This window comes from Rana temporaria, chromosome 7 (genome assembly GCF_905171775.1).
Source record: "Rana temporaria chromosome 7, aRanTem1.1, whole genome shotgun sequence".
In the NCBI taxonomy this organism is placed as follows: Eukaryota; Metazoa; Chordata; class Amphibia; order Anura; family Ranidae; genus Rana; species Rana temporaria.
In genome coordinates this window covers 53,148,241-53,167,285 of record NC_053495.1, presented here as the reverse complement: position 1 = coordinate 53,167,285, position 19,045 = coordinate 53,148,241, and the positions used below count along the sequence as shown (strand labels likewise).

The 19,045-nt window shown below is 45.6% G+C and overlaps 1 protein-coding gene across 4 annotated transcripts in view; it reads right to left on the bottom strand.

The window, feature by feature from the left end:
- Nucleotides 1-19,045, bottom strand: part of HDAC11 (histone deacetylase 11) — a 61,631-nt gene that overhangs the window by 33,670 nt on the left and 8,916 nt on the right. The window contains exons 1-2 of one of the 4 annotated variants that reach the window (XM_040359374.1): nucleotides 8,758-8,839; nucleotides 8,431-8,540 (exon numbers count right to left, since the gene is read on the bottom strand). In XM_040359374.1, coding sequence (XP_040215308.1) covers nucleotides 8,431-8,432 — 2 coding nt within the window. In that variant the 5' untranslated portion in view covers nucleotides 8,433-8,540; nucleotides 8,758-8,839. Of the gene's footprint in view, nucleotides 1-8,430; nucleotides 8,541-8,724; nucleotides 8,840-19,045 lie in introns of those variants that run through there. The other 3 variants (XM_040359375.1, XM_040359372.1, XM_040359373.1) reach the window with 3 other exon arrangements.

The following is a 19,045-nucleotide window of genomic DNA, read 5'->3' as shown; positions in this document are numbered from 1 at the left end:
TTATCTCTGACTGATTTGTTTTCAAATTTGGGCCTCTGTTCCAACCATGGCTGTAATGCAGTTGACCACTATTGTTAAAATGTATAGGAAATAGTGCATACAATTAAACTAAAGTGCAAAACACAGTTGTTATACCAATAATCATGAATGGTGCATAAATAATGCAAAAAAAATGTCCAAAAAGTGAAAAATTCCAAAGGAATAGGGTGACAACCACTCCAAATCTTCATCAGTGACTTTAACTTTAAATAAGTGATCCCTCCACCGTTAACAATGGCTACTCTCACCTTAAGGTATGGTTTTACCAGGCAGTCATACCAGCAGAAATCGATAGACAGATTGGTGCAATATGTGGATAGCAAACTTCTTAGGCTCGGCAGCATTGAGATCGAGGATAAGAGAAAAAACAGATCTAAGTGCTCTCTGCTTTAAAAACGGTTTAGGTTTATTTAAAAGGCATTAACAGGCTACTCATATTGGCCCGAAAGGCAAAACGGCAGAAAGGAATTTCTCACAACATGTGTCTTCTCAGAGATGGCAGCAAGCGACTTCAGGCTCCACTATTGTTGCCTGGGGTGTCAGTTCCACCCCAGGCCAAGGGTGGCAGCAGTCAGATCCAGGTATGTTGGGTATTCTTTCTCAGCGGCCAATCAGTGGGGGTTGATCGCCCCGCTGTGCATGCTGGGGAGGGGTATTTAAGGGACAGATGTCACCGATTCTGGGTTGTCGTCGTCCGCCCTGGGCAGTCATCCCACCACCCTTGTGTGTGGCCCTCCTGGCCGGGGGTGCGTGTCCAGAGTTCCTGGCTCCGGGACCACGTTGGTCTGGAGTCGTGATTTGCGGGTAGGCCCGGTAGTCTGACTGGGTCTATGTTAACAAAGTGGTCCTGCGCTGTCCATCCTAAAGGGAAGAAGCCACCGAATGAAGAACCTGTTCTGGAGAGCACCGAGCACGAGGCTGGTACACTCAGGGGAGGCCTGAACTTCATTGAAGGACACACCAATACTGAGAGGCTGAGCAGTGGTCGCCTGTCAGTTTCCTGAATTCACAAGTAATTACTTCAAGAAGAGATCCGGGTGCTTAATCCTAACATGAGAGGATTCTGGACCGAACGTATCTCCACTTTTGGGAAGGTCGTGGCAGAAACTTTACCAAAGTTCCGTGTGACGCCCTGGCTGCTAGGACTAGTGAGAGAGGCCTATCCAGGGGCACAATACCCACTCTGGCTAGAGTGGCGACGAGAGTTTGTGACTGGTAGCAGGAGTGCTTCCGATTAAGTTTTACACCTGAACCCACTACCTATACCCTATTTCACCTCTTCAATCCATTGTTCGTTCTTTTACCACGTTCAGTAAATAAAGCAAAGAAAAAGAAAAGCAACGTGTGGACATTGAATCTTTTCCAGCTCTCATCAAGTACCCTAGACGGCGGAGAAATAGAGGTAACATGCCACCCAAAACTTAGCATACAGACGACCGGTTTTCTCGGGAGGAAACACTCTGGAGGGAATCCCGACAAGAAAATAGAGAGCAGGGTTCTCTATTTTCCCGTCAGGATTCCCAGCTGTTTTCCTGATGGGAAAACTGCTAGGGAGAATACACATGGCCGGGTTTCCCGGCCAAATGCTCTCCTGGAAGTTTTCCTGCTGGGAAAACTGGTCGTGTGTGCAAGGCTTAACACTCAACAGAAGTCTGTATCCCCTCTCTTCTTTATTCACTGATCAGTAGTCTGAATTTCCTCTCCTTCACTCCATACACTGACCAGATGCCTCTCACTCCTCTGTTCACTGACTGATCAGCAGTTTCAATCTCCTCTCCTTTACTCCTTACACGGATTATAAAATACTGTATACCCTCTCACACTTCTATTCACTAATCGGCAGTCTGAATCTCCTCTCCTTCACGCTATACACTGACCAAAAGCCTGCATCCCCTCTTTTTTTTTATTTTTATTGAATACAGATAAAGTGTACAATGAATACAGATATACATTGTGCAATAGCGTATAAAAATCTGTGTTTGAATACCTTATGGATAAAGAATGAGGCTGCTGGACCTGTTAGGTGAGTGTATATATATATATATATATATATATATATATATATATATATATATATATATATATAGTAACAGTAGGAGCTACTGTCACGGTAAAATGGACACAGGGTATGCACATTCGAGATGTGCAAAACTACAGAGCATTGCTGTGGACTGGAGAAGACTGCTTTTGTAGCTTTCTCCAGGTTTTGGTAATCCAGGCTTTGTTCATTACCAGCAGGGTGTGTGTGCTCAGGTGAGCACAGCCCTTTATAATGAGAATGTAGGAAGATCTCGTGGCTCCCAGTTGGAGACAGCTCCACAGGAAGAGACAGGAGGTCTCCAGGAATCAGAGAGGCTGTAGGAGACAGCCAGAACCTTGTGTAGACGCTGAAGGGAAGCCGTCTACGTTGAGGAGTCTGCTGGTCTGGGTGACCAGGACAACGCGCAGAAGTACTGCTACAGAGAGCCAGGTGGGCTAGCATTTTCTGTTGTGTATTTCATGGAGAAGAACCCCCTGCGTGAGAAAACGCTTGTTTGGATTTTTATTTTGCCTTTTTAATAAAAAGGGGTTACCATGCTGTTAAACATAGTTCCTGGCTGGAGTGAATCGCTTAAAAATCGCATATCCCACTTGAGCTAACAACCCCCAACCTTACAATTATGTATATATGTATATAGTACAGACCAAAAGTTTGGACACATCTGCTCATTCAAAGAGTTTTCTTTATTTTCATGACTATGAAAATTGTAGATTCACACTGAAGGCATCAAAACTATGAATTAACACATGTGGAAATTATACATAACAAAAAAGTGTGAAACAACTGAAAATATATTTCATATTCTAGGTTCTTCAAAGTAGCCACCTTTTGCTTTGATTACTGCTTTGCCCACTCTTGGCATTATCTTGATGAGCTTCAAGAGGTAGTCACTTGGCGCAGCACCCCATCACTCTCCTTCTTGGTCAAATAGCCCTTACACAGTCTGGAGGTGTGTTTGGGGTCATTGTCCTGTTGAAAAATAAATGATGGTCCAACTAAACACGAACCGGATGGAAAAGCATGCCGCTGCAAGATGCTATGGTAGCCATGCTGGTTCCTTCGTATGCCTTCAATTTTGAATAAACCCCCAACAGTGTCACCAGCAAAGCACCTCCACACCATCACACCTCCTCCTCCATGCTTCACAATGGGAACCAGGCATGTAGAGTCCATCCGTTCACCTTTTCTGCGTCGCACAAAGACACAGGGGTTGGAACCAAAGATCTCAAGTTTGGACTCATCAGACCAAAGCACAGATTTCCACTGGTCTAATGTCCATTCCTTGTGTTCTTTAGCCCAAAACAAGTCTCTTCTGCTTGTTGACTTTCTTTAGCAGTGGTTTCCTAGCAGATATTCTACCATGAAGGCCTGATTCACGCCGTCTCCTCTTAACAGTTCTAGAGATGTGTTTGCTGCAAAAGGTGGCTACTTTGAAGAACCTAGAATATGAAATATATTTTCAGTTGTTTCACACTTTTTTGTTATGTATAATTCCACATGTGTTAATTCATAGTTTTGATGCCTTCAGTGTGAATCTACAATTTTCAGTCATGCACAGCTGATAACCATGGAGGAGGTTAGGGGTGCAGTCCAGCACCCTCCAGACACCCTGTGAAGGAACAAACTGTGTCGAGGATGTAGACCACCCCCCATCATCCCCTCAATTTGCACCAGCGTTGTTTCTGGTTGTTGACTGTTAAACTAAAAATAAATATGAGGCTGTATATCTTATAACACACCAGTCAACCCAGTGGGTGAGAGAAAGAAATATAGAGTGGAGGGGGACTTGGAGTAGGGACTCCATTCTACTCTGCCAAGGGGGGTTTTGGGAGTCCGATTTCACTAATTAGGCTGAGAGCCGTGAAAATTCATCCGTTGTGTTAACGTGATGCCAGCAGGACCATACTTTATGGAATTTGGCTTGTGTCTCTTTTGCTAGGTGGACAAGCTCCTCCATCTCTGCGGTCTTCTGTATGCATCAAAGTCACTCTGTTATCCTGGGGGTTTGGGGTTACGCCAGCGGTGTCGTATGCACATTTTCGCCACATTTATCATGTGCATAGCTGTGGAGCGACCGTATGATTTCAGTGGAATAGAGGAGTGATGTAGCAGAAATTGTGGCAGGGAGAAGTCTACGGAAAATTGTGAACTGATTGGTCAGGCGGTGGACTTTCTTCCAAAATGGTTGAATTTGTGGGCACATCCACTAGATGTGTAATAGTAATCCTTCGGTAGCACTGCATCGCCAACATCTGGGTGAGACCATGGGGTAGATTTCGAGCAATTTCAGGGGAGTACTGTACCACCTTGAAAGGATTTTAAAACCATTTTCCTGGGTTGAGACATAAACTGTTCCTTTGTGTATGCACGTGTATATGTTTTCCCATTCCTCCTCTGTTAGAGCCCTTTCACACTGTGTCGCACATAGCATTCGGCGGTAAAACGCCGTTAATTTACTGTCGGATTTGCGGTGCATTTCGGGGAGCATTTGTCAGGGCTAGGCTCAGCCCTTCCTTCTCTGTGCTGGAAGCTCAGCTGTCAGCTAATTGCCAGCACCCATCTCTCCACAGTGATCCACCTGTTTATGATCCTGCTCGTCAGCTCTGCCTACTTAACCCCCCTGGCAGTATTCCAGAGTCTGGCTCGGGGTAAGATTTCTGTACCAAAAGCAATATCCCAGAGCCAGACTCGGGATCGCCTCGCAGCAGCCACAGACAAAGTCACTTACCTTGTCCCTGGATCCTGCGATGCCTCCCCGCTGTGTGAGTAAGCGGCGTCCTCGCTCGTTTCACACAGTGTCCCCGTGTGCCGTCGATCTCCGTTCCGACGCACAGGGGCGGAGAACGGCGCCAAATTCAAAAAAGTAAATAAACACATTACATACAGTATACTGTAATCTTATAGATTACAGTACTGTATGTAAAAAATACACACCCCCTTTGTCCCTAGTGGTCTGCCCAGTGCCTACATGTACTTTTATATAATAAAAACTGTTCTTTCTGCCTGCAAACTGTAGATTGTCCATAGCAACCAAAAAGTGTCCCTTTATGTCAAAAGTGGTTTTAGAGCAGCTAGAAAACAGCGATAATAAATTATAATCACTTGCAGAATTGAGCGATAGCGATTTGTGGGAAAATTCATCATAAAAAAATAAAAGTAATGACAGCGACAATTCTGCAACTGAGCAAATTTCAGTGATTTTGATTACATTATTGAATCATTTTTATTATAATTATATTATTATTTGTTATAATTATTTATTATATTATAATTTATGTGTAGCGCCTGTGTACTTTCAGTCCAGGTGCTATTATAAATTCAGAAGGGGATGAGAGAGTTAGTTAGCTCTAATCCAGGTGATTCGTACAAATTGGGCCTATGTTTCAGCTGGGCTCTATTGGGTGTTGGGGGAGGATACTTTAGAAACGGACGCCACCAGGCGGGGGTCTTGTTCCGGGTGCGGCACCCACCTTTAGGGTGACCACACATCACGGCCCCGACGATATGGCCTACCAGGCCGGGGCGCACGTGCTACGCGGTGTTCATTGTTCCGGGTTCCTAATGGCCCGAAGCAACTGAAGCTATGATGGGGCCCCAGCGATAGACTGGGTCCCCAAAATCTAAGAAGAGATCCCAAGCGAGTTGTGCTGTTCGGTGGGGAGTCAGTCTGAGGAGAGCCAGAGAGGCAGGCGCTCCAACAGGGCCTAGACAATCCATCGGGGATCGAGGTGACTGGACACTGAGAGGTTGGATGTCAGCAACCTGTCAGTCGGTGACCAAGTAAGAGCTACCTGAGGGAGATTCAGGCACTAAATTGACTGAGGAAGATTCACTTCATAATCTACATCCTAGGGAAGGGCCTGTGGCAGAGGCTCTTCCTTGATATTCATTTGCACCAGGTCTGTGGCAGAGACTTGTTTTTCTTCCAAGGTTCCGAGTGATACTCTGGCTGCCAGGTCGGTGTGAGAGGCCTGTCCAGGTACACTATACCCACTCCAGCTGGAGTGACGACGAGAGTAAAGTGTTGTTTGAAGCAGGATTGCTTCTGTTCTGTTAGGCCTGAATCTGCCATTTCTCCTCCTCACCCATCTTTGATCTATCTACCACATGTTTACTGTTTGCCGTGTTGGGCAGTAATAAAAGCACAAGAAAGACACCGGCTGTCTGGACATTCCATCATTGCTACTCTCATCAACTACCCTAGATGTCGGAGCTATAGAGGTAACACGCCATCCCAAAATCTAACCAGCGGCTCCTGCGGGGGTAGCGATACATATGATTTTGTTTTTCAAACTTTTTCATACCTGGTATGCCTACTAGACTCTTGTTTGGACAGATTTAAGTGAGTTATTGCAAAAGAATACAGGCCTACAATGTAAAACACCAAATAATTGCAAAATAATGGTACCACTTTCAGCACCTAAAATCTGAAATAATCAGGGAGGTTAAAGCCTTCCAGTTTCTTTTGCTCTTTGCCTTCGCCTGTATTAACATCACAAGAGACTTTCTCCTGCATTCCTGTTGAAGACCTGCTTGACTGACGTTCCCTCTGGCTACAGATCCTGCTTGCTGTACTACTACCTTTATCGCTGGCTCTTCGACATTGGCTTGGCCGACTACCAGATTCGGTTACTGAACTATGGCTATGTTTTGACTACGCTTACTCTGTTTACCTTTTTATTATTAAACAAGTGTAATTTAACTGTACTTCTGTCTTGGTCTGATTCATGGTTTCTGACAGCTTTTAACCCCCCGCTGGCGGGCGAGAAAGGGTTAAAACTGCCCGCAATGCACCACTACAGCGGAGTATTGCCGGCAATACAGCAGCGCTGTGCATTGATGGGTAGGAGTGCATTAGCAGCGGTGAGTTCAACTCTGCTAATGTGCTCCAAAGAAGCTGCTGGCAGTTCTTTTTCTGACGCCCTGCCAGCGCACCGCTCAAGTGTGAAAGCAGCTGTTTAAGGGTGGATTGCAGGCGCTATTTTTAACACGCCTGCAAAACAGCGCCTGCAAAACGCCCTCAGTGTAAAAGGGGTCTTAGGTCTAGGGAAAGTTCTTGTTCCCATTTGTGGCTCAGTTTATTGGACTTAGGGTTGTGATTGGAGAATAGCATGGAGTATGCGTCGGATATTACATATCCCCTCTTTTCTATCTTTACCAATCAGCAGTCTGAAACTCTTCTCCTTCTCCCTATACACTGACCAGAAGCATTTATCCCATCGCTTCTCTATTCACTGATGAGCAGTCTGCATCTTCTCTCCTTCTCCCTATACACTGACCAGAAGCGTGTTTCATCCCTCTATTCCAGGGGTCTCCAAACTATGGCCCTCCAGTTGTTCAGGAAATACAATTCCCATCATGCCTGGTCATGTCTGTGAATGTCAGTGTTTTTTATAATGCTTCATGGGATGTGTAGTTCCGCAACAGCTGGCGGGCCGTAGTGTGGAGATCTCTGCTCTATTCTATTCAATAAATCGGCAGTTCTCACCCTCTTTAATTACACTGACCAGAAGCCTGTATCCCCTCTCTTCTCTATTCACAGATGAACAGTCTGAATCTCTTCTCCTTCTCTTCATACACTGGTCAGAAGCCTGTATCCCCTCTCTACTCTATTCACTGATGAGTAGTCTAAATCTCCTCTCCTTCTCTTCATACACTGGCCAGAAGCCTGCACTTTCTTTTTTATCTTTACATACTTATCAGCAGTCTAACCTCGTCTCCTGCTCCCCAAACACTGACCAAAAGCCTATATCCCCTCTCTTTCATATTCACTAGTCAGCAGTATGAATCACATTTCCTTTCCTCCATACACTGGCCAGTTGCCTGCACTCCTCACTTCTGTATTCGCCAATCTGAATCTCTTCTCCTTCTCCATATACACTGACCAGAAGCCTCTATCCATTTATTGATGAGCAGTCTGAATCTCCTCTCCAGAATTCTGCATCCGTTCTCTTCTCTACACACACCGATCAGCAGTCTGAATCTCCCCTCTTTCCCTCTGAACATTGACCAAAAGCCTGTATCCCCTCTTTTCTATATACAAAAGCAGTCTGTCTACTGACCAGAAGCCTGTATCTCGACTCTTCTTTATACACTGACCAGCAGCATGAGCCCCCTCTCCTTCCACTAATCAGCATTCTGAATCCCTTCCTATTCTCTATGCCTAATACAGTAGTCTGAGTACGCTCTTGTTCTCTCTGTTTACTGATCTGCAGCTTAATCCTTCTCGTACTCTCTATAGTGAGGCGGCTGCAGTCATGCTGCTTGTATGCATATCTCCTCTATATATACTGACAAACTGCAGCCTTTTTCCTCCTGTACACAATACCTTGCCCCCTGTGGTTACTCACATCTTTTCTTCCGCAGGGCCGGGTCACTTTTCAGGAAGCCAGAATGACAGATGACGTCAAGCAAAGGAGGTCCTCGTGCACTTGTCACCGTGACATCATAGGAAACAGCTCTAGTGTGAAACAGAGCATGCAAAATGACAAGATTATTTCTCTGGAGTGCAAAAACCACCCCCAACAAACCCCCTCCTTCATACTCTATTATTGAGAAGAACAGGAATCTGAAACAGTAATATGTTATACAGTGTTACCTACAGTATACAGAGTAGAAGCAAACGGAAAAGAAAGACAATATACCTCAGCAGGCTAAACTAATCCTCACTCGGTTACCTTGTCTGGACGGGAGGAGGAAGAAGCCTGTGTTTGGGGAGTGGCTTCAGGTAGACTGAACAGGTCAGAATGGTGGATATAAAAAGAAAGCCGGAAATAACAAGTCAGCTCTTGTACCAGTGATCTGTGTCATTTTTTTTAACACTGATCCTTTAGTCTTTGGAGCAGGACTTTTACATGCCTCTACATTTCCCTTGGAATGCACAATTATAACTCTTCCCATGTGAGACCGCTTTGTTGGTGGCAACTGTTTAAGACAAGAAATAGAGTTTTCAGCATTGTGCTGAAAGAAAATGGCTGGTGAATACGCCAGCGAATTTCCCCGTGATTTTACCTTGCTTATGGTGTGTTTTTCATTGGTCATGTGACTTAAGCAATGCATGAAAAACGCAACACGGGTGCATTTTTGATGTGTTCTTGTGTTTTCAATGCTTTTTAGTGGGAACGTGCGTTTTTGGTGCGGTTTGCCAAATATCCACCAACAATGCAGCAAGCAGGATATTTAACACCGCTTCAAAAAGGTGCCGATAATGGCAGACAAATTCATATTCATTTAACCACTTCCCATCCGGGCCAATTCTGGCACCTTGCTCCTACATGCAAAAGTCATAATTTTTTTTGCTAGAAAACGACATAGAACCCCCAAACATTATGTATGTTTTTTTAGCAGAGACCCTAGAGAATACAATGGCAGACTATGCAACTTTTTAATTCGCATGGTATTTGCGCAGCAATTTTTTTTCATGCTTTAAAAAAACAAAAAATTAAAGTTATCCCAATTTTTTTGCATAATGTGAAAGATGATGTTACATCGAGTAAATAGATACCTAACATGTCACGCTTCAAAATTGCACACACTCGTGGAATGACGCCAAACTTCAGTACTTAACCACTTATACCATGCACTTACCCCAAGCCAATTTTCAGCTTTCTGCGCTGTCGCTGTTTAAATGACAATTGCGCGGTCATGCTACACTGTACCCAAACAGAATTTTTATAATTTTGTTCCCACAAACAGAGCTTTCTTTTGGTGGTATTTAATTACATCTGCGGTTTTTATTTTTCGCGAAACAAATACAAAATTTTTTTTTCTTTTGTTTCTGTTATAAAATGTTGTTAATAAGTTTTCTCCTTCACTGATGGGCTCTGGTAGGCGGCACTGATATGCAGCACTGAAAGGCAGCAATGATGGGTACTTATGGGTGGCACTGATGGGCACTGATACATGGCATTGATGGGCACTGATATTCGGCACTAATATGCATCCCTGGTGGCACTGGTAGGAATTTTTGGGTGGGCATTGGTTGGCAGCTGCCAACTAACAAAAAACGGCCTCCTGGATCTACTTTTCTATCTTCCAACACAAAGCTGATATTTTTCCCTATACCAATGGGCATTGATTGGCAGCTGCCTTGGCACAGATTGGCATTTCCCTGGTGGTCTAGGGGGCTTACCTGGTGGTCCAGTGTGGATGGCCATCCCTGGTGGTCCTGGCGGCATGATGGTGGTCCTTGTCAGTCTTCCGAGGGGGGCTGCACTGATAAACATGGGCGGCGGCGCCTGTAACCTGCTGGACATCATAAGCTGTCTAGTCTGGATTAAATGAACCACCGCCCAGCTGTCATTTTGCTATAGGCCGGGCTGGAAGTGGTTAAAAATCCTCATAGGCGACGCTTGAAATTTGTTTTACTGGTTACATGTTTTGAGTTACAGAGGAGGTCTAGGGCTAGAATTATTGCTCTCGCTCTAACGTTCGCGGTGATACTTCATATGTGTAGTTTGAACACCGTTTTCATATGTGGGCGGGACTTGTGTATGCGTTCACTTCTGCGTGCGAGCACACGAGGACAAGGGCACTTAAAAAAAAAAGAAGAATTTTATTGTTAAAAATTTACTTTTTCTTTATTTAGTTTGACACTTTTTTTTAAAATATGTAGCGCCTGTGTACTTTCGTACAGGTGCTATATTTAAATTTAGTGGGGGAATGAAAGAGTTATGTTGCTCTCATTCTTTGATTTGCCAAATTTGTCTGTCACCAAATCTGGATTTGTCCTGTGGGTCAGTCTGTGCCCCAGAGATCGTTTCATCTCTGGGCGGCAGGTGGCGCCAGAGGGGTCCAGGCGGAGCTGCTTCTTCTCAGCAGCCAATTAGAGGAGTTTTCCCTCGCGGAGCATGCTGGGAGGGGTATTTCTGTAGCGGAGGCCGTTGTTCAGGGTTCTTCGCGGGTTCCTGGTCCGGGTGCGGCACCCACCTTTAGGGTGTGCGCACATCACCGGCCCCACCACTATGGCCTACCAGGCCGGGGTCGCGTGCTACGCGGAGTTCCTGACTCTGGGCTCTCATAGCCCGGAGCAACCGATGCTGCAAAGGGGCCCCAGTGACTTACTGGGTCCTCACTTGCTGGGTGCTGTTCGGTGGGGGATCGGTCTGAGGAGAACCCAGAGGCAGGTGATGCAACAGGGCTTGAACGAACCACCGGGGATCTGGGTGACCGGACACTGACAGATCATATTCAGACTGTCAGTCGGTGACCCCAAAAGACATACTGGGAAGATTCGCTCTATTGCTCAAGCTTTCAAGCACTAGGCCTGTGGCAGAGGTCTCACCTTAATATCTCAACTTAATTAGAGCCAAGTCGGTGGCAGAGACTTGTTCTTCCCAGAAGCTTTAAGTGGCGCTCTGGCTGCCAGGCCTGTGAGAGAGGTCTGTCCCGGGGCACTTTTACCCACTCCGGCTGGGGTGGCGACAAGACGAATACAATTACAGGGGGCAGGACTGCCTTTACTATCCACAGCCTGATTCTGTGAAGTTGCTCATCCTTCACCACTCTATCCTGTCTACCTCAAGTTGACAAGTTGGTCATGTTTGACCGGAAAATAAAAGCATTGGAAAACGTCAAACAACGGTATGGACATTCTGTTACTGCTCTCAACACCACCATCACCCCTAGACACAGTATAGAGTTAACTTATTACGCCGATCCCAAATCTAATCAGTGGCTCCTCCGGGGGTAGCGCTACAAATATATATATATATCTTTTTTTGTAAAATCTTTATTTATGAAAGACAAGGCAGCACATCTCAGAATACAATTAACGAAGAGTAAGAGGTCAAGTAGTGCACCGGTCAATCCTTTTTTTTGTTATTCCACAACAATAAAATAAAAAAGATAACATAAATGACCAACAATCACACAAAAAAATAAAAGGATTAGTTAAACAGCCAAAAGCCTAGGAGATGCAGTATTCAGGTAACGGGTCAGTGGCGAGGCCTCCACCCCCACAATGAGTAGGCAGACCCCTGACCACCGGGTTTCAAAATTTAGGACTAGATTGTCCTCCTCCGAGGAGTTATTAGGCACACAAGCAGACCGACCGGCTCCCCGAACCACACACCGATGATAACATAGCGCATGAAGTCAGCGGCGAGCCAGGCGCGCGAGGGGAGGGGGGACGACTACTCACCTCCAGCTGACCTCCCCCCGCAAACCCCCCCCCCCCCCGTCCCAGGTCCCCCTAGGTCAAGGCCTCCGCCCCACGGCGACACAAAAACGTCATACCCTGAAACTGATCCATGAATGCCAAATTGCGTCCTTGTACAAGTCCTCTCTCTTTTCTTCAATTATGGGCATGAGAGCTGGAGGCACGTAGGGATATTCCCACCCGTAATCCATGGCCACCTTTTTCATAAGGATGCGCTGCAGGCGGGCCAGTTTCGGCAAGGTACGGAGGTGTCTGTGTCCTAACAGGACAATAGCGTCAGGCGCTCGCTTCAACACAGGCATTGCAGCAGGAATGGGGTTAAAGTCTGCAACAACACTAGTGCTTGGCACCGCAACTCCCCAGGTTAGTTGTGGGACATCCGCGAATGGTGCAGCATCCCTGGAGCATCTCTTGTGTTTACGGGGTTTGGAAGCACGCAAGGTTCTGCCCCATTGTGACTCAGACAGCTTCGGCTCAAACCATTTGTCATCCCCAACATCAGACCAAGAGTCAATATCAGAAGTGTCATACTCTTCCGCAGGCAAACAAACACGTTCTCCAGCAAAGATACTGACCGTGGGAGACTCCGAAGGGGCCCATCTTTCCAACAGCGTGCCAGACAAAGACCACATTGGTAACCGCTGTCTCCGTTGCAACGTCCACTTTCACAACAGGCACACAGTTTTTGACTTCAGCATCGCTTACCTCCGGTGTCACGATCGGGGTAGCAGCCGATGGCAAAGTCAATGTTGATGAGACTGTCACGATCTCCGGATCAGCGATCGCAGCAGTGGAAGAGGGTTCCGGCCATGGGGCCTCTTCTTCCGCGGTCACTGTTCCTGTGATTCAATCCACCTTATACTCCCGGAGAGATTCAATTGGTGGGTCCACTTGGAACAAGTAGTCCCGGCATTTATTGCACCGGGCAAAATGCAAAATCCGGACGCCCAGCTCCGAACAGCGGGGGCAGGACAGTCCGAGGGCCTCCACGCTACCACTGGAGAACAAGACTAACCTCCCCTGGGTCCGCATTCGAATTCTGGTATCTGTCAGGGGGAGTCCAGCAGTAGCAGACATTGCGTTGACTCCTGGCACAGACATCGGGGGTCGCAGCCTTTCAAGCGGCGTTGATGGCACAGACATGGTTGCACGACTCTCTCTAGTGGGCGGGCAATCACTCTATCCTTCGGCGCCAAACTCGCTCTACGTCTCACAAGTTATTTTTCTCGCACGCTGCAGGCACACGTGGCTCCACTGCACGTGCGCCCAAACTCTAATGGCGACGTTAACTCCTTCCTTACCAGCATTGTCCAACACCACGACAATTTCTTGAAATAATGGCAGAATAACCTTCTCAATTCGGTTTTTCGAGGCAACAGCCTATCCCGGACGAGCCCCCACGTGTAGCACTACCCCCGAAGGAGCTGCTGGTTTGCACATCATAAACTCAAAACAGAGTTGTTTATTTTTCACAATGTAAGCAATTGTAGACATGTGCCATACAGATCAAATGGTTTGCAGAATACCTAATTTCTTATACGAAATTACTGCTCCCTCTGTAGAGAAGCAAGATTCTGTAGCAATTGTTAGATTAATTCCTGTAAGGAAATGACTTACCCTGCCTTACTCTTATGCTACCAATTAATTTGTTAGAATCCTACATTTTTGAGTGTTTCAGATGTCTGACCCCCTTGTGCTCTGTGGATCCATCCAGCCCCTGTGTCACAGGACAAAGGAACAACTGTACTCAGCAGGGTACCAGGCACCCAGAGACACTCAGAAGTGTGTTGGATGAAGAACATTCCGCTGCTATAGCTTTCAACAGGTCAAAAGATTGGTGGTGACTGGTAAGACAGCCAATGTTTCCTAAAGACATTGTACACTTTTTAAATGTTTGTTGTTGTTTTAACAAGTTATTAGTGTTGTTATATTCTGCGATATGGGAATGATGACGCGTACACACAATCGGAATTACCGACAACAAATGTTCGATGTGAGCTTTTGGTCGGAATATCCGTGTGTAGTCTCCATCGGACATTTGCTGTCGGAATATCTGTGTGAAGTCTCCATCGGACATTTGCGGTCTCAAATGTTTGAGAGCTGGTTCTCAATTTTTCCGACAACAAAAGTTCTTGTCGGAAATTCCGACGCACAAAAATCCTACGCATGTTCAGAATCATTGAACTTAATTTTCTCGGCTCGTCGTAGTGTTGTACGTGACCGCGTTCTTGACGTTTGGAATTTCCGACAACATTTGTGTGACCGTGTGTATGCAACACAAGTTTGAGCCAACATTCCATCGGAAAAAAAATCCACAATTCTGTTGTCGGAATGTCCGATCATGTGTGACAGTGACAGTCTTTTGCAAACAATCCAGAAAACAAAAACAAAGTAGTCCATAACTCTGGTACAATGAAAAAAAAAAAAAAAAAAGGAGTATGGCTCACCACCAGCACTGTAATTAGGGTTTGGAGGTGCTTTCCTCCCAAAACTCTTTGAACCTTCAAAATTATGGGTCCTCTTCTGAAATTCTGAAAATCAGTCCTCTCCAACCAGACTGTCTTGGAACTCCTCACCCTACATGGGCAAGTACCCCTGAGTACTAAATATGTCTTTAAACTGTCCCCCTGAAAACGACTCAAATAGTGAGGAAATATACATGACATTCAGGAACCATAACGGGCATCCTGTACAACTTGCTGTGTCAGCTTTTGTCTTACCTTGTAATTATTGGTTCCCCTTTGTCCATGTATTCATTCACCTAGGGACAGTCAACTTTTCGTTCTTGATCACACAATGTCCAAGCCATGCCTCTCCATTTCTCTGTGTTGTATCACAAATGCAGAAGTGCTAATGTGATTAAACTATCTTGCCTTCATTGGTCTGCCTGCTTGTGTCTTTGTTAGGTCTAATTACTATTGGTATATATAGTTTTTTCACAGTAAATGTGATTTCTTAGACTATAGATATAAGTTGTGCAATAAAGCCAAAAGACTTCACGCAAAAGGAGAAGTTCTGCAATATTTGGAATTTTTATTTTTTGAGGACTGGGTACCTGATTTTTAGAGGTACGACCACTCCCACTTCCCCTCCAACTTGCCTAGGCAGAATGGAAGTTTAAACCCCCACCCTTCTGCATACAGCCTCTTGGGACACATCACAGCTGTGAGACCATTCACAGGGCCACGAGGAGTGACAGATAGCTTCCCACAGTTAACATGTTGGCCTTGGGGCCCCCGAAGACTGGTGATATATTAGCCTGGGTGAGATTGAGGCTGGATCTCTGGAGAGGTAAGTGTATGTTTTTTTTAAAGTCATTAGCTACGATATTTGTAATTGAGTTTTATATCTTTGTTTCCAGGGTGAAGAACCACTTTAATCTGTGTAGTGCATGCCTCATTTGAACACAAAGAGAAACTTTTGACACAGTGAGGAAAAGATGGCCCCCAGTCGTCTCCATAAGATTGGATGATGGAAGCAATATCAAACGTCACTTCCGCCCAGTGGTCTTATAAGGAGGAGATTTTAAAAAAAAGGAAGACATTTTTTTTTTATTGCATTTAAGTGTAAATGTGAGATCTGAGGTTTCCTTGACCCCAGATCTCACATTTAAGAGGTCCTGTTGTGCTATTTTTTTCTATTACAATGGGTGTTTACATTCATTGCAATAGGAATAAAAGTGACCCAATTTTTTTCCAAAAGGACAATAAAAAAAAAAAAAAGATAAATAATATATATTTTTTTTAAATTGCCCTGTCCCGCCGAGTTCGCGTGCAGAAGCGAATGCATACGTAAGTCGCTCCCGCATATGAAAATGGTGTTCAAACCACACATGTGCGTGTGCGGTATCGCCGCGATCGTTAGAGCAAGAGCAATACTTCTAGCAAAATATCTCCTCTGTATCTCAAAACTGGTAACCTGTAGAAATTTTTAAACGTCACCTATGGAGATTTTTAAGGGTCAAAGCTTGTCACCATTCCATGAGCGGGCGCAATTTTGAAGCATGACATGTTGGGTATCATTTTCTTCATTGTAACATTTTCTTTCACAATAAAAAAAAATTGGGCTAACTTTACTGTTGTCTTATTTTAGTTAAAAAAACGTGTATTTTTTCCCCAAAAAATGCACTTGTAAGGCTGCTTCCTAAATACGGTGTGACAAAGTATTGCAAGGACCACCATTTTATTCTCCAGGGTGTCTGAAAAAAAAATGTGTTATATATATATTGTAAGTGTTTAGCTCAAGTGGGATATGCGATTTTAAGCGATTCACGCCAGTCCGGAACTATGTTTAAGGGCTTGTTGGCCCACTTTTATTGAAAAGGCAAAAATAACAAAATCCAAACATAGGTTTCCCACGCAGGGGGCTTTCACTGTCCACACAGAACGGTACCTTCAGCCTCCTGGCTTATACGTGCCAAAGAAAATACCAAGCCATCTGGCTCTTGTCAGCAGTAGCACAACTGCTCAGGCTCCAGCATGGAGCTCTCCTGACTCCTGTCAGCAACCTTAGACTCAGGTCTCTGGGGTTTCACAGTGCAGCCTGCACTCTCCAGCTTCTCTAGCTACTTCACAGTGCACACCTGCACTCTGAGTTCTCCCTTGCAAGCCTGGACTCCTGGGGAGGGTGGAGCCCAGAATGCTGGTCCTGAGTCTCCTATCAGGCCCACACACACCTGCACAATCAGTGTGCTGATCAGCTCTAAAGCCTGAACCCAGGACTGGGGATTTTATTAACCATTGAGGAAACTTGAATGCCAGTTTCCTCTGTAAACTGCAAGCTCCCTGGAGCCCCTCAACCAGTCCAATTGAAAACCCTGGGTCACCACACCCCTGGGGTACCACACTACTACAATATATAAATAATAGGATGTTTATAACAGCTTACCTGTAAAATCCTTTTCTTGAAGTACATCACGGGACACAGAGAAGCATAGTAATAACTATGTGGGTTATAGAGTCTACCTTCAGGTGATGGACACTGGCACGCCCTTAAGGCAAGAAGTTCCCTCCCCTATATAACCCCTCCCATACCGGGAGTACCTCAGTTTTGTAGCAAGAAATAAGTGTCCCAAATTCCCCAAAAGAGGGGCGGGAGCTCTGTGTCCCGTGATGTACTTCAAGAAAAGGATTTTACAGATCAGCTGTTATAAAAATCATATTTTCTTTATCGTACATCACGGGACACAGAGAAGCATAGTAATAACTATGTGGGACGTCCCAAAGCAATGCCAATGCCATTTTTCCTTATGTCCAATTGGTAACATTTTGTGAAAGTATGGACAGACGACCATGTCGCGGCCTTGCAGACCTGAGCCATGGAGGCTTGATGATGCACTGCCCAGGAAGTACCCACCGCTCTAGTGGAATGTGCTTTAACCTTAAATGGGGGAACATTTTCCTTCAAGCCATAGGCTTGAGTAATGACCTGCCGAATCCATTTGGAGATAGTGGATTTCGACGCTGCCTGCCCACATCTGGGACCTTCTGGCAGGATAAACAATATATCAGTTTTCCGGACCTGAGCAGTAGCCCTAAGATAGATCTTAACTGCTCTCAATACGTCTAGCGTATGTAAAGACTTCTCCCTTGCAGAACTAGGTTCTGAGAAAAAAGAAGGGAGAACAAGATCCTGATTCAAATGAAAATTAGAGACAACCTTAGGAAGGAAAGCCGGGTGAGGCCGCAGGACCACTCTATCCTTATGGAATATAAGGTACGGTTCCTTACAAGATAAGGCCGCCAACTCCGAAACCCTCCTAGCAGAGGTTATGGCTATCAAAAAAAACACCTTCCTGGTCAGAAGGACCAAAGGAATATAAGCCAGAGGCTCAAATGGTTGTTTCTGCAAGACAGAAAGGACCAGATTCAAATCCCACGGACACAAGGGGATCTTGACTGGTGGATTAAGCCGGATCACACCTTGCAAAAAGGTTTTGATCAGGGAATGTGTAGCTAGTGGCTTTTGAAAAAAAATTGATAAGGCTGAGATCTGGCCCTCAATGGTGCTTAGGGCCAACTTCATGTCTGTCCCTATCTGCAGAAACTCTAGAATTCTGCCAATGAGATACCTCCGGGGATGCCAACCCCTGGTCTCGCACCAGGCCACATAAGATTTCCAAACTCTGTAATAAATAAGTCTGGATGCCGGTTTTCTGGCATTAATCAAAGTAGATACTACTGAATTAGAGAGACCCCTTCTCTTTAAGATATGGGACTCAACAGCCAAACCTTTAAATTCAGAGACGGTAAGGAAGGATGGAATATTGGCCCCTGAGACAGTAAGTCCGGGCGAAGCGGAAGGGTCCACGGGTGCCCCACGGACATCCTTACAATTTCCGCGAACCAGGCCCTTCTGGGCCATGCCGGAGCAACCAGAATCACTGGTATTCCTTCCGACTTTACCCTGCGAAGGAGGCGGGGTAATAATTGCAGCGGAGGAAACGCATACATTAGGGAGAACTGGTCCCATGGGAACACCAGCGCATCCGTGCCGCAAGCAAGTGGATCCCTTGTCCGGGACAGAAAGTTGCCCACCCTTGCATTGAACCTCGATGCAAAGAGATCGACATCTGGTGTTCCCCACCTCTGACAAATGCCCTGAAAGATGTCGGGGTGAAGAGTCCATTCCCCTGGGAGCACCTGTTGGCGGCTTAGGTAGTCTGCTCGCCAATTGTCTATTCCCGGAATGAACACTGCAGATATGCATGGGACATATTTTTCTGCCCAGGTCAGGATTCGATTCACCTCTCTTTGGGCTGCACGACTTCTTGTGCCCCCCTGGTGATTTATGTATGCCACAGCCGT